This window comes from Macaca thibetana, chromosome 7, assembly GCF_024542745.1.
Source record: "Macaca thibetana thibetana isolate TM-01 chromosome 7, ASM2454274v1, whole genome shotgun sequence".
NCBI classification, from domain to species: Eukaryota; Metazoa; Chordata; class Mammalia; order Primates; family Cercopithecidae; genus Macaca; species Macaca thibetana.
In genome coordinates this window covers 135666717-135688998 of record NC_065584.1, presented here as the reverse complement: position 1 = coordinate 135688998, position 22282 = coordinate 135666717, and the positions used below count along the sequence as shown (strand labels likewise).

Below are 22282 nucleotides of genomic sequence, written 5' to 3'. Positions count from 1 at the left end.
GTCTTGATTTCCTGACCTCGTGATTCGCCTGCCTCGGCCTCTCAAAGTGCTGGGATTACAGGCATGAGCCACCGCACCTGGCTGAAGTATGCTTTCTTAATGCCTCCCTTAGCCTCTCTAAAAATGCCATAGGATTTTCTTCCTTTCCCTGTGTTATGGCAGACATCATTGAGTAATTCATTGGCTTTTTTCTGGTCTTTCTTAATCCCACTAGTATACAAGTCAGTAAATGCCTGTGACTCCAGTCTCCATGCTCCAAATCAAGGTCCCAGTGGGGGTCCACACTGGGAACCACCTGTTGGCCTGTGGGGAATTGTTCCCTTTCTTCTGATGTCATTTTATCATTTACCTGGCTTAGGTACCAGAGATCCCCAAATTGGGGGCTCCAGCTAAGGCAGCCTCTTTTTGGTTGGGAGTTAATGTTTGACCTGACAACAACATAATATCTCTCTATGCTAAATCAAAAGATTGTCCTAATCCCTATAAGACATCTATGTATCCATCAGGATTATCTGAGAATTTTCCTAGGTCCAGTTTGATCTGTTTTAAGTCTGAGAGGGAAAAGCGGATATGTACTTGCACTGGGCCAAAGTCTCCTCCTCCTACGGCTTGGAGGGGGCACAGTCGAGGGTCACTGGCACCTTTCGGTTCCTTGACTATCTTTTTATCTGGTTCCTTTTGGGCCGTTAGGGCCAAAGGAGAGTCTTTACTAGTGGGAGGGGAAGACTTGGGGAGACCTGAGTACGGGGGTAGGCTTTGAGGAGCCCCGGTAGGATGTAAATTACATTTTTTACATAATTGTGGGTTATCCCTTAGTGAGAAAAAAACCTGTATATATGCCACTTCACTCCATTCGCCCTCTTGTTTACGAAAGACATCTAGTGTAGGATGGTATTATAGTTTATACTTCCCTCGGGTGGCTACGTCTCTCCTCTGGGAAGAGGCTATTGTGGCCAGGCGGCGCTGCAGAAAAATATAACTCACTTCTTCTTCAGCGTTTGAGGGTCAAATTGGTCCCAATTATCCAGAATACACCTCAGGGGTGGTTTCACTTTTGAGGGCTGTCTCCCATCTGGAAGGAGAACATAGGAGTGCCCACACCCCTAGTCATCCACTAGTGAGCACTAGCCCTAGGGTGTCCCCTATGGTTCTAGTGTCCTTTTATTTCCAGGATGCACAGTCACCCATGGAACCCTGTTTATCGGATTTAATTGTGCTTACTGATGTAGCAGTTTTGCTCACACTCGTTTCCTGCCCTTTTTTAGCCACAAAAAAAAGGGGGCTGGGGCTGCTGGATTTTAGTGGCTCCTTAACAGCGTGCCCACAATTGCCTTTGCACCTGCGAGTGGGTCTTAGGTTTAGGGTGTATTTTGAGTTCAGATACCAGGCACCAGTTAGCATATTTCTGGGCTTAGAGCTGTCCCAGCAAGATAAATTCCTTGAAAATGGCACTGAAGCACAACAGTTTTAGGGTAGGCAGCGGCAAATTGGAGGACCAAGGTTGGAACAGTGCTTTTCGTACCTGAATTTTCTGTCCCCTGTTTGCCCTCCTAAGAATATTCGTTGACCTTTGGACTTGAATCGGGGGACCTATTGTCTATTATATTGTTTTCGGCCCATATGTCTGACTGCTTCGAGTGGAGAAATTCTACAGTTCTAATCGCTGATCCCAGATGGGAAGGTGATAATTAAAGTAGCCTCTATAATCTGGAGTAAGTTTAGGGCAACAAAAGGAAAAATGTCCTAGGCCTTCTATCAGCCACTGACATGCCTTTTGATGTCCCAGATAGTGCCCAGGGTACAGGTTATGAGGGACAGGTCCTATATAAGTTTATTGGTACCCATTTGAATAAGAATAAGCCTGGGGGCACCATGGGCAAGGGTCTTTGGATTGCCACCCCCTTCGACTTAGGCTCCGAGCCCAAAGATTCTTAGACTCGGGTAGGAAAGATCCTAGAGGATAGGGCCTCTAGAAAGTCTTCTCTAAGGACGTTAGGACCCAGGAGGCATGGGTCAGAAAAGGCGGGGAATGCATGCATGGGCGGCTGTGGAGTAGAGGCTTCTGGCTGTACCATGATCTCAACTGGGTCAGTGCTGGGAGTTCGGGATGACAGTTTTCCGCCTCTAGTCAGCCCTTGGCTTTTCCCAGGAAAGGTGGAGAAAGGTGGAACTGGTTCCAGGCAAACCAATGCTCCCGGCCCTCAGGGCCAGGGGTTGTTAGAGAGCCCTTGCCCAGAAAGTCTCACACCTGTGTCTTAAGTCCAGTGGCCATGCTAATTGCTTTTAAATGGCTGACAGGTGCCCGGTGTTTTCCTCCAATTTCTAGCGAGAAGATAGAACAGAATAGCAAGCGAAAGGGGTCCAGTGTTACTCACCGCTTTGGAGAAATCCCGGACAGACCCCCAGAAATGAGACGAGAAGTCTTCTCCTGATCAAAGATTTTTCTCGATTGAAGGGTTCGTGGTCTCACAGGCTTCAAGGAATGAAGCCGTGGACCACAGTGGCAAGTGTCACAGCTCGATTAGAGAAATGCGCAGACCCAAAGAGTGTGCAGTGGCAAGATTTATTAAAGCAAAACTGAAAGGAAAGCAAAAGCTAAAGCAAAGCTTCCATGTGGTGGAAGGGGACCCAGAAGGGTTGCCTGACTCCAGTCAAATCTTTTCAAATTATGCTTGGTATGAGTAATTTCCCTGAATCCAATATCCAAAACACATTTTTCCTTTTTAGTCCCCATTAACTTTCAAAACACCTATCTGGAAAACAGTATTTTTTCTAGAGGTCTGTGTGTTGTCCCAATTACCCAAGATTCCAAACTTTAGGGTCATTCTAGAATCTGCTGTTTCTCTGGCAAGTTCTTTTGATTTATCTCCAAATTCTTTTTATTACAAGGCATCCAAATTCCCTGAAGCACAGGATGGCAGCATTTGAAAAATACTAAAATAATATCGATGAGTGAACACATATTGAGTTTTAGATACTGTAGTAAGGACTTTACATAGATTATTGAACTGACTTTTTATGATAACTTGTAGGTTAGATACTGCTATTGCCACCTTTTTAAAGCCGAGGGAACTGAGATGCAGAGGGGTTGAGTGACCTGCCGAAGGTCACACGGCTGATGGGGAGCCACAAGTGAACTCACAGTATGATTCCAGTGCCCATGCTCTTTACCATTATAAAGGCTTAGATCATTTTGGGGTCTGCCTTTTACTTTCTAATTTGCAAAGGCCTCTTACATGGAGAAGACAGAGTTCTCCTTGGAAGTAGGATGTTCTCCTTTCCCTGAATATTCTTTCTTGTCTCAGTTTTCCTTCTCTCTTTTAACGTCATATTCAGTCCCAAAACAAACTCAGCATCCTCACTTCTAAATTAGCCCACTTCCATGTTTCCTCACTTCTGTCCATAGCACCACCATCCTTGATGTTAAATGCATCTGGACCAAGTGGCCCCTTTTGTCAGAGGTGTTCTAACCAGAGCGACTCCGTCTTGAATAGGGGCTGGGTAAAATAAGACTGAGACACCTGCTGTGCTGCTGCCTTCCCAGAAGCTTAGGTATTCTTTTTTTTTTTTTTTTTTTTTTTTTTGAGATGCAGTCTTGCTCTGTTCCCCAGCTGTAGTGCTGTGGTGCGATCTTGGCTCACTGCAACCTCCACCTCCTAGGTTCAAGAGATTCCCCTGCCTCGGCTTCTGGAGTAGCTGGGACCACAGGCGCACACCACCATGCCCGGCTAATCTTTTGTATTTTTAGTAGAGATGGAGTTTCACCATGTTAGCCAGGATGGTCTTAATCTCCTGACCTCATGATCCGCCCACCTCAGCCTCCCAAAGTGTTGGGATTACAGGTGTGAGCCACCACACCCAGCTGAGGTTAGGTATTCTAAGTCACAGGATGAGACAGGAGGTCAGCACAAGATACAGGTGACAAAGACCTTGCTGATAAAACAGCATGCAGTAGGGCCAGGCGCAGTGACTCATGCCTGTAATCCCAGCACTTTGGGAGGCCGAGGCAGGCAGACCACGAGGTCAGAAGATCAAGACCATCCTGACTAACATGGTGAAACCCCGTCTCTACTATAAATACAAAAGATTAGCCGGGCTTGGTGGCGCGTGCCTGTAATCCCAGCTACTCAGGAGGCTGAGGCAGGAGAATCACTTGAACCCGGGAGGCGGAGGTTGCCGTGAGCCGATATCACGCCACTGCACTCCAGCCTGGGTGACAGAGTGAGACTCCATCTCAAAAACAAGAAAGCATGCAGTAAAGAAGCCAGCCAAACCCCACCAAAACCAAGATGGCAATCAAAATGACATCTGGTCATCTTCACTGCTCATTATATGCCAATTAATAATGCATTAGCATGCTAAAAGACACTGCCACCAGCACCATGACAGTTTACAAATGCCATGGCAATGGCTGGAAGTTATTCTATATAGTCTAAAAGGAAGAGGAACCCTCAGTTCTGGGAAATCCCTGCCCCTTTTCCCAGAAAACTCATGAAGAATCTACCCCCATATTTAGCTTATAATAAATAAATAACCATAAAAGTAGCCAACCAGCAGCCCTTGGGGCTGCTCTGCCTCTGGAGTAGTCATTCTTTTGTTTCTTTACTTCTCTAATAAGCTTGCTTTCACTTTTTTCTGTGGACTCACCCTGAATTCTTTCTTGTGCATGATCCAAGAACCCTCTCTTGGGGTCTGGATCAGGACCTCTTTCCGGGAACGCTTTTCCTTATATCCAATTAGTTAGCCAGATTAATTCATGCTTCTCTTTTGATATTTCTATGATATAACCCTTCTTCATTTCCAATGCCATTATCTTAGCCAGACATGAATTGTTTCTTGCCTGGATTAATGTAATAACTTTCCAGTTTTCTTCTTGCCTCCGTCTTTCCCCATTTCCAGTCTTTCCTGCCTTGCACCAACAGATCTGTCCTCCTATAAAACCACTGTCTTTATGACTCCTCCCTGGTAAAGGATCTACAATGGCTCCCAGTTGTTCATTAGGTTCATTCTCAGCTTCTCAAAAGTAGAAAATCAAGCCTCTCTCTAACCCAGCCAACCTTCGTTCCCTTCTCGCTACTCCAAACTCTCCAGTACAGGAAGGTCTGTCTGGCTTCTTGTTCTTTCTGACTTGCACCATTTTCATTTCAGTCCCTAGACCTTGGCTCAAATTATTGCCTATACTTGGAATGATTCACCCTCCTTGCCTGCCCCAGTCTCAACAACTCTCCATTGCCCATTTGAGTTCAGTTTCCTTAGTGAGGACTTATTTTCTCTCTTCTTCACTGCCCCATGCTCTCCACATAGTCACTGTGAAGGATTTTCCTCTAAAGGTCTTCCTGTTCAGAGACTGATTCCAAGGTCCCCAAATGTGGCTTAGGTTGGGGTAGGTATTTTCCACCTTCCAGTAAAAGAGATTCCAGACTCCAACACTCACCCACTGAGTAACAAAAAAACTGGGGAATTATTTTTGCCATCACCAGCTCAACATTTTAGAGTGCACTTATTCACAACTCATTACAAAGTACTTCACAGTTTTTATAGAGAGCCTAGGCAGGGCCTCCAAATTCCCCAGCACTTTGGCAAGCACAAACTTTTTCTGAGTGGTAGATGAAGGGGTTACTCTATTGGATTCAGAACAAACTCCACAAATTGCATTTTGAATGATCTTTAATTGGCTTTGTTGTTTTAAGGCTACCTTTCAGAAAAGAAAATTGCGTCTTCAATTTAGATAACTAGAAGCAGATTATATCTATTTAAAGTATAGAGCTGTTAAAATCTACATAAAAGCAACTGATGGGCTGCAAAATGCTCCCTTTGTAGCTTAATTACAACTTAAAAGTTTCAGCTTGTTTTAAACAACATGACCTTTAGTCTGTAGATAAAATGCATGTAAATTAATCTTGAATGTCAAGTAGATTTGGCCAAGAATTTCTTTTTGTGTGTGTGGTGGTGGTGGTGGTGGCGAGTTTGAGGAATGTAGAGGGAATAAAAGAGTGTCTTTTTTTTTTTAATTGACTGTTTTTTTTCTTTTTTTAATCAAATCTGAGGATTGTTCTGATAGTTCCCACATTGGCAACAATATCCTGGAGAACACAAGACCCCTAAGAAGTAAAATTGTTCTTTCTCAAACTGTTTTTGCTCTACCTTCCACTCACATTTTCTCAATTTTCCAAATGCAAGCATGCAAAAATTTTTTCAGGAATGTCACCAACAGGAATCAACAGAAGTTGACAATAGCTGAGCCAGTCGGAGAGTGGTGAAGATGACTGCCTTTCAGTGAATGTCAAACCTCATCACCAGTGGCCACACAGAGGTGTAACTACCCAATAGGTGCACTTGCCTGCTGTGCAGATAGGGTCAATTTATCGAGACAGGGGAATTGTGACCAAGAGTTTAATACACATAGAGCTGGCTAAACAGGAGACCAGAGTTTTATTATGACTTGAATTAGCCTCCCCAAAAGTTCAGAGGCTAGGGTTTTAAAAAGATAGTTTGGCAGGTGGGGGTGGGGGGACTAGGGAATGGGAAATGCTGATTGGTTGGGTCAGGGATGAAATAACAGGGAGTCGAAGCTCTCCTCTTATGCCAAGTCTGTTCCAAGGTGGGGGCCACAAGACCAGATGAACCAGTTTATTGGTCTTGGTGGTGCCAGCTGATCCATCAGAGTGCAGAGTCTAAAAAATACCTTGAACACCAATCTTAGGTTTCCCAATAGTCAAGTTATGCATAGGAGCAACTGGGGAGGTTAGGAATCTAGAGGTGTCTGGCTGCATGACTCTTGAGCCATAACTTCTAATCTTGTGGCTAATTTTTTTGTTTGACAAAGGTGTTCCACTTCCCAAGCCAGGAGGGAGTACATTTTGGGGAGGGGCTGATATCTTTGTTAAAAAGTTGAACTATAAACTAAATTCCTTCCAAAGTTAGTTCAGCCTACTTTGAGGAATGAATGAGGGCAGCTTGGAGGTCAAAAGCAAGATGGAGCCAGTTAGGTCAGGTTTCTTTCACTGTCGTAATTTTCACACTGTTATTATAATCTTTGCTAAGGCAGTTTCGGGGGGTGGGAGCTGAGAAATCCTGAATCTCTGAAGAAGCCCTGTTGCCATATCAAGGGGAACTCTGTTCTGTTGTCAATGGCAAGATGATTTAGGTTGGTATGATTCCAATCCAGACTTTGAGGCCAAATATTATTCCAAAGCAGCAGCTGCTAAAAGCACAGATGAACAGACAAGTTGGCACCCTGAAGGAAATGGAAATAAAGAATAAACCCAGAAACAAGACACTAGCAGCATAGGGCAAAAAGGGCTAATGGCAAAGCAATATTGAGTGCCTTGGTCTGAATATTTGTGTACCCCCAAATTCCTACGTTGAAACCTAATCATCAATGTGATGGTATTAGGAGGCAGGGTCATTGGAAGGCGACTAGGTCATGAAGCGAAAGCCTACATAAATAGGATTAATGACCTTATAAAAATGATTTCATAAAATCATAAAAATGATTAATAACCTTATAAAAATGAGGCCCCAGAGAGCTGCCTTGCCCTTCCACCATGGTGGAAGGTGAGAAGGTGAGAAGGTGCCATCTATGAACCAGAAAACAGACCCTCACCAGACACCCAATCTGTTGGCACCTAGATGTTAGACTCCCCAGCTGCCAGAACTGTGAGAAATAAATTTCAGTCATTTATAAGCTACCCAGCCTATGGGTATTCAGTTATAGCAGCCTGAATGGACTAAGAGTATGATAAATCTTAGTAACAGCAACAATGAATACTTACTGAGAACCTGACTATACCAGGCACTGCACTTTACCTATATGATCTCCCTTAAACATCCTAACAACCTAATGAGGTAGGTACTATTTTCTCAGTCATACAGATGAGGAAACTGAGGCTTGGTGAAGTTAAAAGATTTGCCCAAGATCACCCAGCTACCAAGCTATAGGGCCAGGATGTGAATCCATCTGACTTCCAAGTCCACACTGCTTACCACCATCACATACTTCAAATAATTAGGGAGAGAGAATGGGGCTGGGAACTTAACAATGAAGAAAGATCCCAGGTTACTTGAGCTAAGGACAGGTACATGAGGGCTGAAGTTGGCAGCAGTACCATGTGCAGGGGAGCCTACAACTGCCATAGGGAGATCCTGGCACAAGAGCTTGGGAAGGATGAACCAGCCTTCAGCTTTGAAGGACTTGTGATCTGAGAAATTGTTCTGGAACTCACACAGGAAGGGACCTTTGCCTAAGGATCTCTCAGCCTGTGGTCTAGTGGGCAGTGCTACTAACCAATTGGCTGATCACAGGGTACTGCTCTCTCACCACAGTGGAGAGACAGTTTTCAGGTACTTTTAATGTGGCTCTGAGTTCCAAGACAAAAATCAATTTTATCCCTGGCATAGTGGCAGGGAAGTTTGAGGGAAAGGCAGGGAAATAGTGTGGATAAAGACACGAGCAGCTGGGTGTGGTGACTTATGCTTGTAATCCCAGTACTTTGGGAGGCTGAGGCAGGAGGAACACTTGAGCCCAGGAGTTCCAGACCACCGCGGGCAACATAGTGAGACCCTGTCTCTAAACAGATCTAAGAGAATGCTGGCTATCAAGAGATGCAAGCATTTTGAACTGGGAGGACACAAGAAGAGAAAGGGCCAAGAGATCTCGTTTTAAGTGTCATCTTTTGTTTTATTATGAATACAATAAAATCTTGAGTTTATGTTCACTTAAAAAAAAAAAAAAAAAAAGACAAGAGCATACAACTCACCAAGCCCCAGAAGGTTCTACCCTGCTCAGTCTATAAAGCCTTGGTAGGCTCATTCCTACTGCCCTCACCTCTGCTGCTTTGGATAGAAAGAGACTGGAGGCTTTTAATAGTTCTGGGACATGGGAGTAGGTCCTGATGGTTTCATGCCATTCCTTTGGTCAACACAACTGCTCTATTCTCATGGGTCCAGATGATCAGCCTTGACCCACCTGTTTCTTATATATGTCCCTAGAGAATCATGCCAATAATTTCTTACATGGAATGCTTTATTTGTGTATGTGCAATGGATCTCAGGGACCAGCTCCCTCCTGTCTTCCTTGTGCACCATCATTGCCTAAGACATGAGTTAAGCTTAAAGGTGTGTTCCCATCACCAACACCACTAGACACAATCTTAGCAGAGATATGGCTGCAAGCTCTCTCCCAACCCTTAATTGATAACTAGAGGTGGCTTCTAACATGGGAACAAAGTACACAGTGTCGGGTGTGCTCAGAGTACACAGCCCTGACATCCTAAGGGCACCTGTGCACATGCTGCCGTGAGAAGGGCCACGGAAACCCACTTCCCAGGGTCTGCATGGGGTTTGACTTTGGCCACCCTGTCTTTTTTAATCCTCCTGTATCAGGCCTCTAACCTCTCATCAGTTCCCCCAGCCCCTCACTCCGCAGGACCTAACATGGTATGCATCTCTCTCCTTCAATCAAAGGGAACAGATAGAGTTTGAAACAAGGCCTAGATTTGGGAATAATGGATGGCCAAAAGCCCCCCTAACATTGTTTGCTCTCAGTTTGGGAAGCCAGCAAGCAGCCTGGCTCAGCCCTACAGCCTCACTGTAGATGGAACAGCACTCTTAGTGCGTCTCTGTCTTGCATTCCATCGCCTTGGGAGACGTGTTAGACCCCAGAGTTAACCAAGGCTGGAGCACCCCTGATTTAGTAGCCCAAGCTACTAAGAATCAACCCTAGGCCAGGCGTGGTGGCTCATGCCTGTAATCCCAGCATTTTGGGAGGCCGAGGCAGGCGGATCACGAGGTCAGGAGATCAGGACCATCCTGGCTAACATGGTGAAACCCCATCTCTACTAAAAATACAAAAAAAAAAAAAAATTAGCTGAGCATGGTGGTGGGTGCCTGTAATCCCAGCTACTCGGGAGGCTGAGGCTGGAGAATCGCTTGAACCCAGGAGGCAGAGGTTGCAGTGAACCAAAATCATGCCACTGCACTCTAGCCTGGGTGACAGAGAGAGACTCTGTCTTAAAAAAAAAAAAAAAAAAAAAAAAAAAAAAGAAAGAAGAAAAGAAAAGAAAAAGAAAGAATCAACCCTAGTGCTGTTCCAGGGAATTACGATGTAAGTGGAGCTCTGGCAAACTTTTTCTGAGAAGAACAAGACAAAAAGTATTTTAGGCTTTGTGGGTCACATGGTCTCTGCTGCAGCTACTCAACTCTGCTGCTGTAGTACCAAGGCAGCAATAGACAGTTTGTAAACACATGGGCATGATTGTATTCCAATAAAGCTTTATTTATGGTTACTGAAATCTGAATATCATATCATGTTCACATGTCACGCAATATTATTATTCTTTTGTTTATTCCCCACCCATTTATAAATGTAAAAACCACTCTTCATGGCCTGTACAAAAACAAGTCGAATAGCAGGCTGGACTTGGCCTACAGGTCATAGTTTGCTGACCCCAGTCTAAATCCTCAGCTTTTACAACGTTTGGAAATAACCCAGTCCAAGGAAGTGGGAAAGGGAGATAAACTCTGGCACAGCCAATTTAAGGAAATACAGCACCCATGCAAACAGGAGCTGTGACTGCAGGTAATCTGATTTTTTTCTCTATAAACAATAGAATTTCTAGATTCATATCAGTGTAGCTTACGGCAGTCATAATGCAAAGCTACCTGTTTGCTATAATAATGTGTTACTGCTTAATCCAGCTGGAATCTCCCACTCGGGAACTACCCTGAGAATCAGGAGCACATGCTTTTGAAAAGCCACAGTGACAGGAAATCTCCATCCACTGAAGATGGAGTTGAGTTTTAGAAACAGCAAAAAAACAACAAAAAACTGAAACCAAACCCAATGCAAAAAACCACATCGACCTCAATCAGTAATAGCAACAATCACAATGACACAGTAACTACTATACTTTCAGAGTCAGGCTGGTAAATAAGGGCATTGTGGTCAAGCTAAATAAAGCCCTTTGGGTTCAAAGCCGCTCATGATTCTGAGATGAGACTCCTGCAAATGCATGATTGGAAGTCCTAACATGGCCCTTAACAATGTGAGTGTTGTTTGGCCAACATTCTGTCAGCCAACTTAAAAAAAAAAAAAGAGAACTTTTTTGAATTGCTGTCAATATTTAAAAGCCAGGAGATTTCACATTAAAAAACAGATTTTGTACTTCTCTTAAAAAAAATAAATCAGGCTGCACACAGTGGCTTATGCCTATAATTCCAGCACTTTGGGAGGCTGAGGCAGGAGGATTTCTAGAGCCCAGGAGTTCAAGACCAGCCTGGGCAACATAGTGAGATCTCTACTAAAGAAAAAAAAATTTTTTTTAATTAGCCAGGTGTGGTGGCACACACTTGTCCCAGATACTCAGGAGGCTGAGTCAGGAGGATCATTTGAACCCAGTTAGTCAAGGCTGCAGTGAGTTATGATCACTCCACTGCACTCCAGCTTGGGCGACACAGTGAGACCTTGTCTCTAAAATAAAAAATAAAATAAAATAAAATAAAAAATAAAATAAAATAAAATAGTAAAGAACAGAAAAGAAAAGAAAAAAAAAAATCAGGCACAGGAAGCAGGAGGCTTTGGTTCTTGTACAGTCATCATCAGTGGGAGCCTCTCCTTTAGACAAAGCAGATGAACCTCAGGTTGGTGCAGTCCCTACCACGCTCTATTGCTCCCCAGCCCAGGAGCAGCTACCGGATGACCCGGTGGGCAAGGCCCCTTTTACTTGCATAAAGAAGAGAGTAACACAGTCACATGATTCAAAAGTCAAAATGATACAGAAAGCTATACAGTGAGGGGTTCATTCCTCCCTTATACCCTCCAAAAGTAAGCACTTTTGTTAATTTCTTCAATTAGTTTTCCCTTTCTTGCTTACACAAAGTAATACAATATATATTTTTCTCTGCCTTGCTTTGTTCACTTAGAATATATCCTGGGGATTGTTCCAACTCTCATTATAGAGATAATTTCCTCATTCCTCTACAGCTACTTAGTATTCCAGTGGGTGTATACATTCATTTAACTAGTACCGAACTGGTGGATATGGGTTATTTACAGTCTTTTGCTTTTACAAATATTCTACAATGAATATGCACATATGTCATTCATAGGTGATAAAATCTATGGTGAGATTGCTGGGTCAAAGAGTATTTGTAATGTTTTCCAGATTTTGCCAAAGTGCCTTCTGTACGGGTTCCGTCATTCTGCACCCCGAACAGCAATGCAAGAGCTTGTCTGTTTCTCTTCATCTTCCCTAATAGAGCGTGTTGTCAAACTTTTGTAGTTTTGTCTTTCTGTTAGGTTAGGGGTGTCCAATCTTTTGGCTTCCCTGGGCCACAATGGAAGAAGAAGAATTGTCTTGGGCCACACATAAAATACACAAATACTAGAAATAACTGATGAGCTAAAAGGAAAAAAAATCACAAAAAAACTCATACTGTTTTAAGAAAGTTTATGAATTTGAGTTGGGCCACATTCAAAGCCATCCTGGGTCACAGATTGCATAAGCTCGTGTTAGGTGAAAATTACATTTTGGGGTAGTTGTAATCTACATTTTTAAATGAAGAGATCTTTTCCCATGTGCTTATGAGACATTTGTATTTCTTTGCCTGAGAACTGTCTGTCTCATTGTCCTATTGGATTCTCATTTCTGTTGCTGATTTTCCCATTAAATTTTTTAATCATCTTTTAGGAATACCAAATGTATTAGCAAGATTATGTGTCTATGAGAGATGATATGAGTTTTCCAGTTTGTTTTGCTTGTTTTTTTTTTTTTTTTTTTTTTTTGAGATGGAGTCTTGCTCTGTTACCCAGCTGGAGTGCAGTGGTACCATCTCGGCTCACTGTAACCTCCACCTCCCGGGTTCAAGTGGTTCTCCCTCCTCAGCCTCCCGAGTAGCTGTGATTACAGGCGCCCACCTTCATGCCCGGCTAATTTTTGTATTTTTGTATTTTTTAGTTTCACCATGTTGGCCAGGCTGGTCTTGAACTCCTGTCCTCAGGTTATCCACCCGCCTCGGCCTCCCAAAGTGCTGGGATTACAGGCGTGAGCCACTGCACTCAGCCTTCTAGTTTGTTATTTATCTTTTGCTTTTGTTTGTGGTGTTTTTATTTTTGTTGTTGTTTGCTACGCAGAAGTTTTGTTGCTGTTTCATGTGCTTTTAAAATATAGTCAAATTTATTTATTGTTTGTTTGCATCTGGCTTTTGAGTTATAACTTGAAAGAAAAGCCTTCCCAATTCCAAAATTAAAAATGATATACTCATATTTTCTTTTAGTTTCATATTTTAAAAATGTAAATCTTTGACCTATTTAGAGTTTGTTAAAGTAGACATTGTGAGAATAAAACTATTCTTTTCCAGCCTTTATCTTTTCCCAGAGGGCTTGCCTGTTGTCTCAAAATCATTTATTAAATTCATTCTTCCTTGCTGGTGTGAGATACTGTCTTTATTATGTACTAAATTGCCATATGTATTTAAGATTTTTTCTGGACTTTCCACTCTGTCCCACTGGTTTATCTATTCATATCCCACTCTGTTTTAATTATATCAGGCTTTAATTATATTTTAATATCTTGTAGAACCTAGTGTTCCTCCTTGTTCTTTTTCAGTGGTTTCCTTGCCAGGAACGCTTATTTTTCCATGTGAACTTTTGAATCAGTTTGTCTAATCCTAGAAAATAAAACCTATTGATAGTTTTATGTTGGGGTGGCATCAGATTTCTAAGTTAACTTTCAGTTAACTCATTATGATGCTAAGTTTTCTATCCAAAAACATGTTATTTTTTCCATTTGGTTTAAATATTTTGTGCTCTACAAGAGTTGTTCCCCAGCCCTTTCTTAACGCAAAAGATAAGTATATAGATACACACACAGGTTTTGCACATCTTTTCTTTCATTATATCTTTCAACAGATGATTTGGTATAAGAAGTCTATTGATTTCTTAGTAATATTTTAATACCTTGTTTCCCACTGAATTCTGTTATTGTTAGTGGTAGGTTATCAACAGATTCTCTAGGGTTTTCCAGGTATATAATCATATGATCTGAATATAGCCAGACTCTCACTTCTTAACATATTTAGACCATTTTCCCTTGTCTTGTTGCTCTGGCTGATCCTTCTACGACAATTCGAGATACTATTGGTGATAGTGGGCATCCCTGTCTTAATACTGATTTTAGTAGAAACATCTCCAGGATTTGACAATTCAGTGGAAAGCTATAGTCTTGGGGGCAAGACACAATTGCATTTTATCGTGTTAAGAAATAATCCATTGATTCCCATTTTATTGCATATTTTAAAACTCAAGCATAGATGTTAAATTTTATCAAATGCCTTTTCATCATTTGACAATTATGGAATCATATTTGCCCTCCTTAAAAAAATCATTTGAATTGTAACTCCTGCTTTAAAATAGCCAGGCTGATTTTCTTGTTAGAGAGGTTCCAAGGACATTTTGAACAATATCCTGGGCGTAGAAATGCATATGGTCCCTCAAGGACAACAATTATCATGGATACGTAATCACCAGTCTCAGTGTATTACATCTTCTCTATGTTTGTTTAATTTATGAAAATATTTATGAAACTCCCTGTGGTTGCTTGACCCTAGATTTTGGACTTTACTTAAAGACAGGATGATAAAGCTACCAGAAGATCAGCAAATGTGAGACAGGAAGAGAGGAACGAGAGAGGGTAGCTGATGGGAAGAGAACAAAAAGAATATGAGAGGAGGTCAGAGAAAAAGAGAATAAACAGAAGTAGCATCTCCCGCAGGAGTTAGTAGCAGATGGGTCAAATTTTCTCTCCCCACTCACGCTCACCAGATCCCCATTCCCATTATCGGCCTAATTCAGTGGTTTCCAAGCCCCATCCAGGGCCCCTTTTATTACTTTCTCTCAAGAGTATGCACATGGTTTTAGAGATTTAATGTGCTTCTTGGCTCTGTCAAATTAACTGTACTTAATAATTATCTTGCCTTTTTAATGAAGTCATTTACAGCTGCCAACCAGGTTCTGGTAAGAATGTGCTCAGCTAAACAGAATTCTCATGCTGAGTTGATGTATTTTCAGCCAACCAGTACAGAAACTCAAACTATCAGTTAAATTGAGGTTCATCTTGGATAAATGAACCATTTTGGAAGGCTTTTTGAAATGTTGACATTAGTCTGCATAGAGTTTGTTTCTTTGTTCCTAGACCTCTAAGGACATAAGACCTCAGGGTGAGGACCTTGGATCTTACTCTCATTCAAGATCTGGTGGTGTATAAAAGGGCCAGGGAAGGTGTAGCCTTCACCTATGAGAAGTGTGTACACTTGCCTCCACGATATACACTAGATCATTCTCTTAACTTCTCTCCAAGAGCTACCAAATGATGTTTTTTAAAAATTGTTTTCTTATATGAATAATTGTTCTGAGAAAAGCAGAGAGTAAAGATGAGGAAAACTGTGAAGCTGAATGGAAAGAATCTTGCTGTCATAAATTTAAAAGCTTTTCAGTAATAAAATTGGCTCCTCAGCCTGAAGCAAAGGCCTTGATGGGGATCTGGTGGGAGTGTGATGCCTAACACAGCTACTATCCACAGGAAGTCATGCCAAGGTCCTTCCTGCTGGAGAGTGAGCACTCCACCCCCAGGCTGGGGCCTAACAAATTAACTCAGAATCTCTCAGGATAGGATTCAGGTATTAGTAAGTTTGAAAGCTCCCCAAATAGTTCCAGTAGGCAACCTTACTACTCAAAATGTGGTCTTCAGGCCAGTAGCATTGGTAGCAGTGGGAGCTTGGTAGAAATACAGAATCTTAGGCCCCAGCTTAGACCATCTGAAGCAGAATCTGCATCTTAACAAGATCCCCAAAATATTCGTGTGCACAATAAAGACTCAGTGTTAGAGACTGAGTAGTGTGTCTTAAAGTGTGGTGCCTGGACCATCTGCATCAAACTCACCAATGGCATAGGAGGTGGGGGGATGAGGGTCAGGGGACTTCTAATAAAGAAGATTCTGGAGAGGATTCTATAGGTCTGAGGGAGAGGCCCTGCAATCTGCACTGTAATATGCTTCCAGTTGACTCCTGAGCCTACTGTTTGAGAACTGCTCCCAAGAGGAAAGTCAGTAGTAAGATGATTGCCTTCTCCTAGCCTCAGGGACAGGCCCTCATGACTCTAAAAGGTCAAAACATACCCATTGCAGGTGTGGGATGAGTTGATGATAATCTACTAATAGTTTCCAGTCTGACAAATGTGATAGTTCTGCTCTCTGCCCTGTAACAGCGTTAGTGGTAGCACTGCTAGGTCACCTAGAGTTAATTTGACACAGAGATGAGTGTCTCCATTCAATTTGTTAGTGACAGAACAGGTTGCAATTTGGATACAAAACCTTCTACCTTAAAAGCAGGATTAAAAATATACAACAATGATGCTCATGAGGGTTTGAGGGTTTTAAAAAAGCCTTAAAATGTAGGGTAGAGAGCTGAGAGGGAGAGAATGAATCCCCTAAGGAGGCGTTTTCATCTTACAGAAGTCCTTTTTGGAAATTTCTGCTTTGGTCCAGATTTTTAAATAACATGAATTTAAAAAACAAATGAAGTGAGGAATGGAAAACTTGATCTCTCTCAAAAGATGTATTTGAAGTATGTAGTGCTTTTACGTAATTTCAAAAGCATTTCAGCTCATGTAAGATATTTAAAAGCTTCTATGATAATGGAAGCTTTAAGTCGATTTATTTTCAAATACCTAGGATTCTGAAGTATGGCTCACACTTGACTGGAGGTAATAGCCGAAATCTTTCTAAGTATAAAGTGAAATAAGACTGTCGCAATCGTAATAGATAATGAAATGGGATGGGGAACTGCAGTGTGATCTAACAGTATTTGTTAAATACTTATTGAATTAAAAGTGGCAAAAGCAAAGAAGCTTAACAGCGGAAAACAAATCTTTGAGGCTTTGAAGACTTTCTTCAGAGCAGTGTTTCTTAAACCTTTTGGGGGCGGCATGCAATGGGGGACCCGTTGAAGATCTAGTGAAAAGCTGCGGACCCTCATCCACATGGGCAGGAGGGCACAGGCACACACACTTGGCAATTTCTGCAGTTCCATATATTCCCTGGAGCCCAATGGGGAGAGTAATCCGCAGGCCCCATGTTAACAACCTCAGCTTTGACGCTGCATTTTAAGAAAAAAATTGCACCGTATTGATGTCTCTCATTTGGAACTGCTTGAGATCCAGGGGCAACTTTCCCAGCATCTAGGTCCCAGGTGGGCAGTTAAACTAGGGATGTTTTCACTTAAACGGAAACAATTAGGCCGGTCATCTTGTAGGAATGAGGTGATGCCAGGTGAAAAGCCAGACCACTAGTTGATGCCAGAGGAAGAATCCCTTTATTGAAAAAGCCTACGCTCTTTCAGAAACGCGCCTCCATCCTCTCAGAGGGCCCCACCCACAGGCCAGTGGCACAGGCGGAGCCCCAAGGCTGCTGTGGCTCCGTTCACACCAGAAGACGAAAACTTGTGTAAGTAGAGGAGGAAAATAGGCTTTTAAAAACACTGCCTTCGCCCTTCATTTACATGCGGACTCAAAGAATGTCAGAGGTAGAAGAGACTCCCTCCTTCACCCTCTCCCCAACCTCACAGATGAGAAAACAGACTCCAGTGGGTTGAGGTGCTTGCCAAGGTGACATCCCCAGCTACTCGTGCCCACAGCCCTCTCTGTAGCACCTCGCCGCTGGCCAGGGGAGAAGAGGGCGTCGGCGTCCTCGCCCCACACCCCCAGCCGCCCACCCGGCGGGGGCGCCACGGGGAACCGAGCCTCCGCCTACCGGCACCATGGAGTAGGTCATCATCAGCAGCATGTCCTGGCTCTCGGCACGGATATGCGGCGCAGGCTCCCCGCTGTGGCTGCGTTTGTTGCGAGCTGAGCTGGCCGGGTCTTGGGGTGGCGCGGTCGCCCTGCGCGGCGCGCGGCTCAATTCGGCCAGGAAGGAGCGCAGGGCACTGTCCTCGCGCTGCTCCAGGCCCCGCTGCGCCTCCAGCGCCCGCAGCGCCGCACTCAGCCCGCGCCACTGGCACAGCGCGAACACCGTGCCCGCAGCGTTGAGCGCCGAGAGCAGCGCCACGGCCGCCAGGGCGCCGCGCAGGCCCCAACCCGCGTCCCCACGGCCTCGCTCAGCGCCTCGGGCCATGCTCTGTGCGCCTTGGGCCGGGCAGGGCTTGGCAGCCTTCGGCCCTGGCAGCCTTTATACGCCTCGGGCAAGCCGTGGGCTGGTGGCTGCGCCGTGAGTCAAGTCACCCTTTGGCCCAGCTGGCGGGGCAGGATGGGGACAGTAGTGGTGGCGCCCGAGCAGCCCAGAGGGACAGGCGGGCAGAAGCAGGAGAGGAGCCAGCCGAGACAGCCCGCGGAGGAGGGGCTGGCAGGGCTCGCACTGCCAGAGTCCCGCCAGCTGAGCAAACCCTCTCCTCCTCTTCCCATTGCTCTGCCCGTGGGCACTGCCGTGGCCCAGACAGGCAAAGCAAGGGTCAGACTGAGGGGGAGAGCAGGAATTCTTATGGAGAGAAGTCTCCGGATTCCGCCCCCTTCTACCCCCACACTGCCCTCTTTGGAGAAATAGATCAGCATGCCCAGATGCTAAGGCACCTGCCCATTGTCCATGGGAGGTCTGGTCCTGGCCCCAGCCCCAGGCTGCCCATCACTCCCCACCCATGGCCATGAGGCTCCACAGGGCCACTGAAGACCCCAGACGACCTTTCGCAGGAAGGGGATCGATAGGGGCAGGAAGACACTTGGCACTGGAAGGCAAAAAAGGCCACCCATCAGAACCAGAAAAGCCCAGGACTGCCTGGCCAACGGGGCTCGTCCTTGAAGGGAGAGTTCCCGGATTTGACAAGCCAGGAACTCTCCGATGAGATCCATATCCAGAAAATGGCAGGGTGATGAGGAAAACAAAAACAGGAATCAGGAGACCTTGTTCTAAAGCCACTCTGTTGCTATTCGGCTGGGAGGCTTTGAGCATGTCCCAAGACCATGCGGAGGTGCTTTCTGGCCTAAGGGTTGGAGAGCTGGGCCAGGGTTGGGTTCTTACCTAGTCCTAGGAAAGCATGTTGTCCCATGCCTCTCATTTACTCCTCACAACTATAATGTTGCCCAATACCTGCTCTGCCTCGAGGGCCACTGTCAACCAAATGCAGAGGCACTTTTGAGCCTCCTCAGAGAACTTCTTCACTCATGATCTTTCTCAGCTTCTCCTAGAATGGCTCTGCTTCCCTGGGGCCCCAGGGCCTATGGAAAACTAATGTAGACAGCAATCTTCAAACTCCATGTTAAGAACCTCAAGTTTGACATTATTTAAGGAAAGAAAAAAAATCACTCTGTATGGATGTCTCTTTGGGAGACCCAACCAGAAGGCAGGATTGCTGTTTCCATAACCCAATAACTCAAGGAAGAGGTGGCTCCCTGCCATTGAGCCAGTTGGAGCAGTTATAGAGAAAGGACTTCCTCTAGCAGAGGTCACACTGTTTCAGCACCTGGCGGAGACCAGTAGAATGATCGGAGAGCAAGCACCTTTTGACTTAATGGTAGGAGCTCTGTAACCATCTACTCCCCAAAGATTTGCATTCCGATGTGGTTTGGATCTGTGTCCCCACCCAAATCTCATGTTGAATTGCAATTCCCAGTGTTGCTGGTGGAGCCCAATGGGAGGTGATTGGATCATGGGAGTGGTCCTTCATGAATGGTTTAGCACAATCCCTCAGTGCTGTTCTCATGATAGTGAGTTATCATGAGATCTGGTTGTTTAAAAGTGTGTAGCATCTCTCCTGCCCCCTCTTCCTCCTGCTCCCACCACGTGAGATGTTTCTGCTCCTGCTCTGCCTTCTCCATAAGTAAAAGCTCCCTCAGGCCTCCCCAGACGCAGGTGCTGCCATGCTTCCTGTTCAGCTTGTGGAACCATGAGCCAATTAAAATTCTTTTCCTGTAAGTTACCCAGTCTCAGGCTTTTCTTTATAGCAAGGCGAGAATGGACGAATACACATTCCAATTCTTGCAGGTAGGTATTTTTGGCACAGCAGAGAAAGCTGGGTAGCATCTGACTTCTTGCCCCCTACTTTCCAGGGTGAGCCAGGGTAGAGCCTCTGAGAATGCACAAAGAAACTGAAGTGACATCTCAATCAGAAATTCTGGGTCAAGGTTTAGATTCCTGAGTTTTAATAGGAACATTGACCAACTTCAGTATTCTTAGAAAAGCATCCAGGATAAGGAGAAATTAGGAAAGCATGAAGGTCCAAGTGTTTCATAAAGTACCCCCACTGTGGGAACATGATGACTGGGAGGGGATGGCAGCGATGTAAAAAACTTTGTGCAGGCCAGGCGTGGTGGCTCACGCCTGTAATCCCAGCACTTTGGGAGGCCAAGGCGGGCAGATCGTGAGGTCAGGAGATCGAGACCATCCTGGCTAACACGGTGAAACCCCGTCTCTACTAAAAATACAAAAAAAAAAAAAAAAAAATTAGCCAGGCCTGGTGGCAGGTGCCTGTAGTCCTACCTACTCAGGAGGCTGAGGCAGGAGAATGGCGTGAATCCAGGAGAGCGGAGCTTGCAGTGAGTCAAGATCGCACCACTACACTCCAGCCTGGGCGGCAGAGCAAGACTCTGTCTCAACAAAAAAAAAAAAAAAAAAAAAAAAAAAGCTTTGTCCATTTCCTCCCAACTCAAACAATGTTCTGTGACCTACTTGAAGAATTGTCATGTATTCTTCTCTCTTTTCATCCAGGTATCAGGTTTAGGGCCAATGGGGAGGAGCCACTGAGAGAGAGGGTTGGCACTTAGCATCAGTCAGATCTTCATTTAATTCAGTAAACACTTAACTGAGCACTTCCTGTGCCAGGTATGGTAATGGGCATTGGAGATACAGGAATAAACAAGACAAGCAGCTTACCCTGTGAGCAGCTGGAACATCATGGAGCCTTCTGGGCTTCTCTTTATCCTAACATTCATTACAGTTACTGTTGACTGATCATCTGTCACCAATACCCACCATTAACCACGGAATAGAAGTCTCCCAAGGCTAGGGGTCATGTCATCCCCAACATATAGCACAGTTCCTGGTTTGGAATTCAGTATTACCCATTGAATAAGTGAGTGAATGAATGAATGAATAAATGAAAGGCTGTATCGTGAAGGCATTTCTATGTAGAACAATGTGGTGTGTGGTGGGGGGTGTGATCTTATGATTACATGTATATAGGTTTTTGTCCATGGTTCCTGGTCCATAACTCCTATGACACTTGTTGTGGTCTTTTGCTGTCATGTAGAGGTGCTTTAGGCCTCAGGAAACAGAATGTTTCTCTGAACTTCTTTGCCCTCCTTTCATCCACCCAAGGCAGGACTCTACAATCTGACTGTGGGTCATAAGACCCTCATTCCAGAGGAGCTCAAGCCCCGTACCCTGGAGGAAGGAATGCTGCACAGAGAGATGAAGAAGAATCTGGACAGACAGACCTTGCTGGGATTAGATCATACCCTTTTTGTCCAATCGCATTTTGTTCAATCACATGCTTCAGTCATGGACAACAAATGAAATCTCCATAAAAGACCCAGAGGACAGGGTTCAGGGAATTTCTGGAGGGCTGAACACGTGGAGGCAAACAGGAAGGTGAAGAAGAATTTATCCTGTCAGCACAGAAGCTCCTGCACTCAGGATCTTCTAGACTTCGCGTATGTATCTCTTCATCTGACTGAACCCTCAACCTGTGGGATCAGACACTCTTTCCAGGTAGATAGCGTTGGAGCTGAGTGGGAGGACACCCAGCTGGTGGCCGCGACTTGGTGTGTGGGGGAAGATCCCCACACATTTGGTCGCGGAAGTCTTCTGTGTTGATGACTGGTGTCATGGTGTGAGAGCAGAGGGAAAACATGGCTTGAGTGTTCTTCTGAATAGGAGGATCTAAGAACTATACTGTTCTATGCCACAGAACTGGCCCCTCACCTTCCTTGCAAGGCTGGCTATCCAATGGTGAGGAGAGGAAGCGATAGCCTGAACCAGTCTCCCCACTTCCCCACCTCCCTCCCCAGTTCAGAGCCCAGATCCAGTAGACAGAGCAGACATGAGGCCCGCTTGGAGCCAGGCAGGCTCTATCAGACACCTTCAGGCCAAGAAGTTGCCCCTCTTGGGATGCAGGACTCAAAAGGCTTGTAGCATGGCCACCCCATGGGCTGGGTGGGTGGAAAGCCTGGGCTATTACTCTGGGGCAAGAGAGGGGCAGAAGGAACGGCAAAGGAAAGGCCAGACTCCTTTCCGACCAG

The 22282-nt window shown here is 44.7% G+C and overlaps 1 protein-coding gene across 1 annotated transcript in view; it reads right to left on the bottom strand.

The window, feature by feature from the left end:
- Positions 1–18330, bottom strand: part of GLDN (gliomedin) — a 69785-nt gene extending 51455 nt beyond the window's left edge. Inside the window, exon 1 of the mRNA XM_050797938.1 lies at positions 17805–18330. Within this exon, the coding sequence (XP_050653895.1) occupies positions 17805–18167 (363 nt within the window). The 5' untranslated portion in view covers positions 18168–18330. The remainder of the gene's footprint in view (positions 1–17804) is intronic.
- Between the last annotated feature and the right edge of the window lie 3952 nt (positions 18331–22282).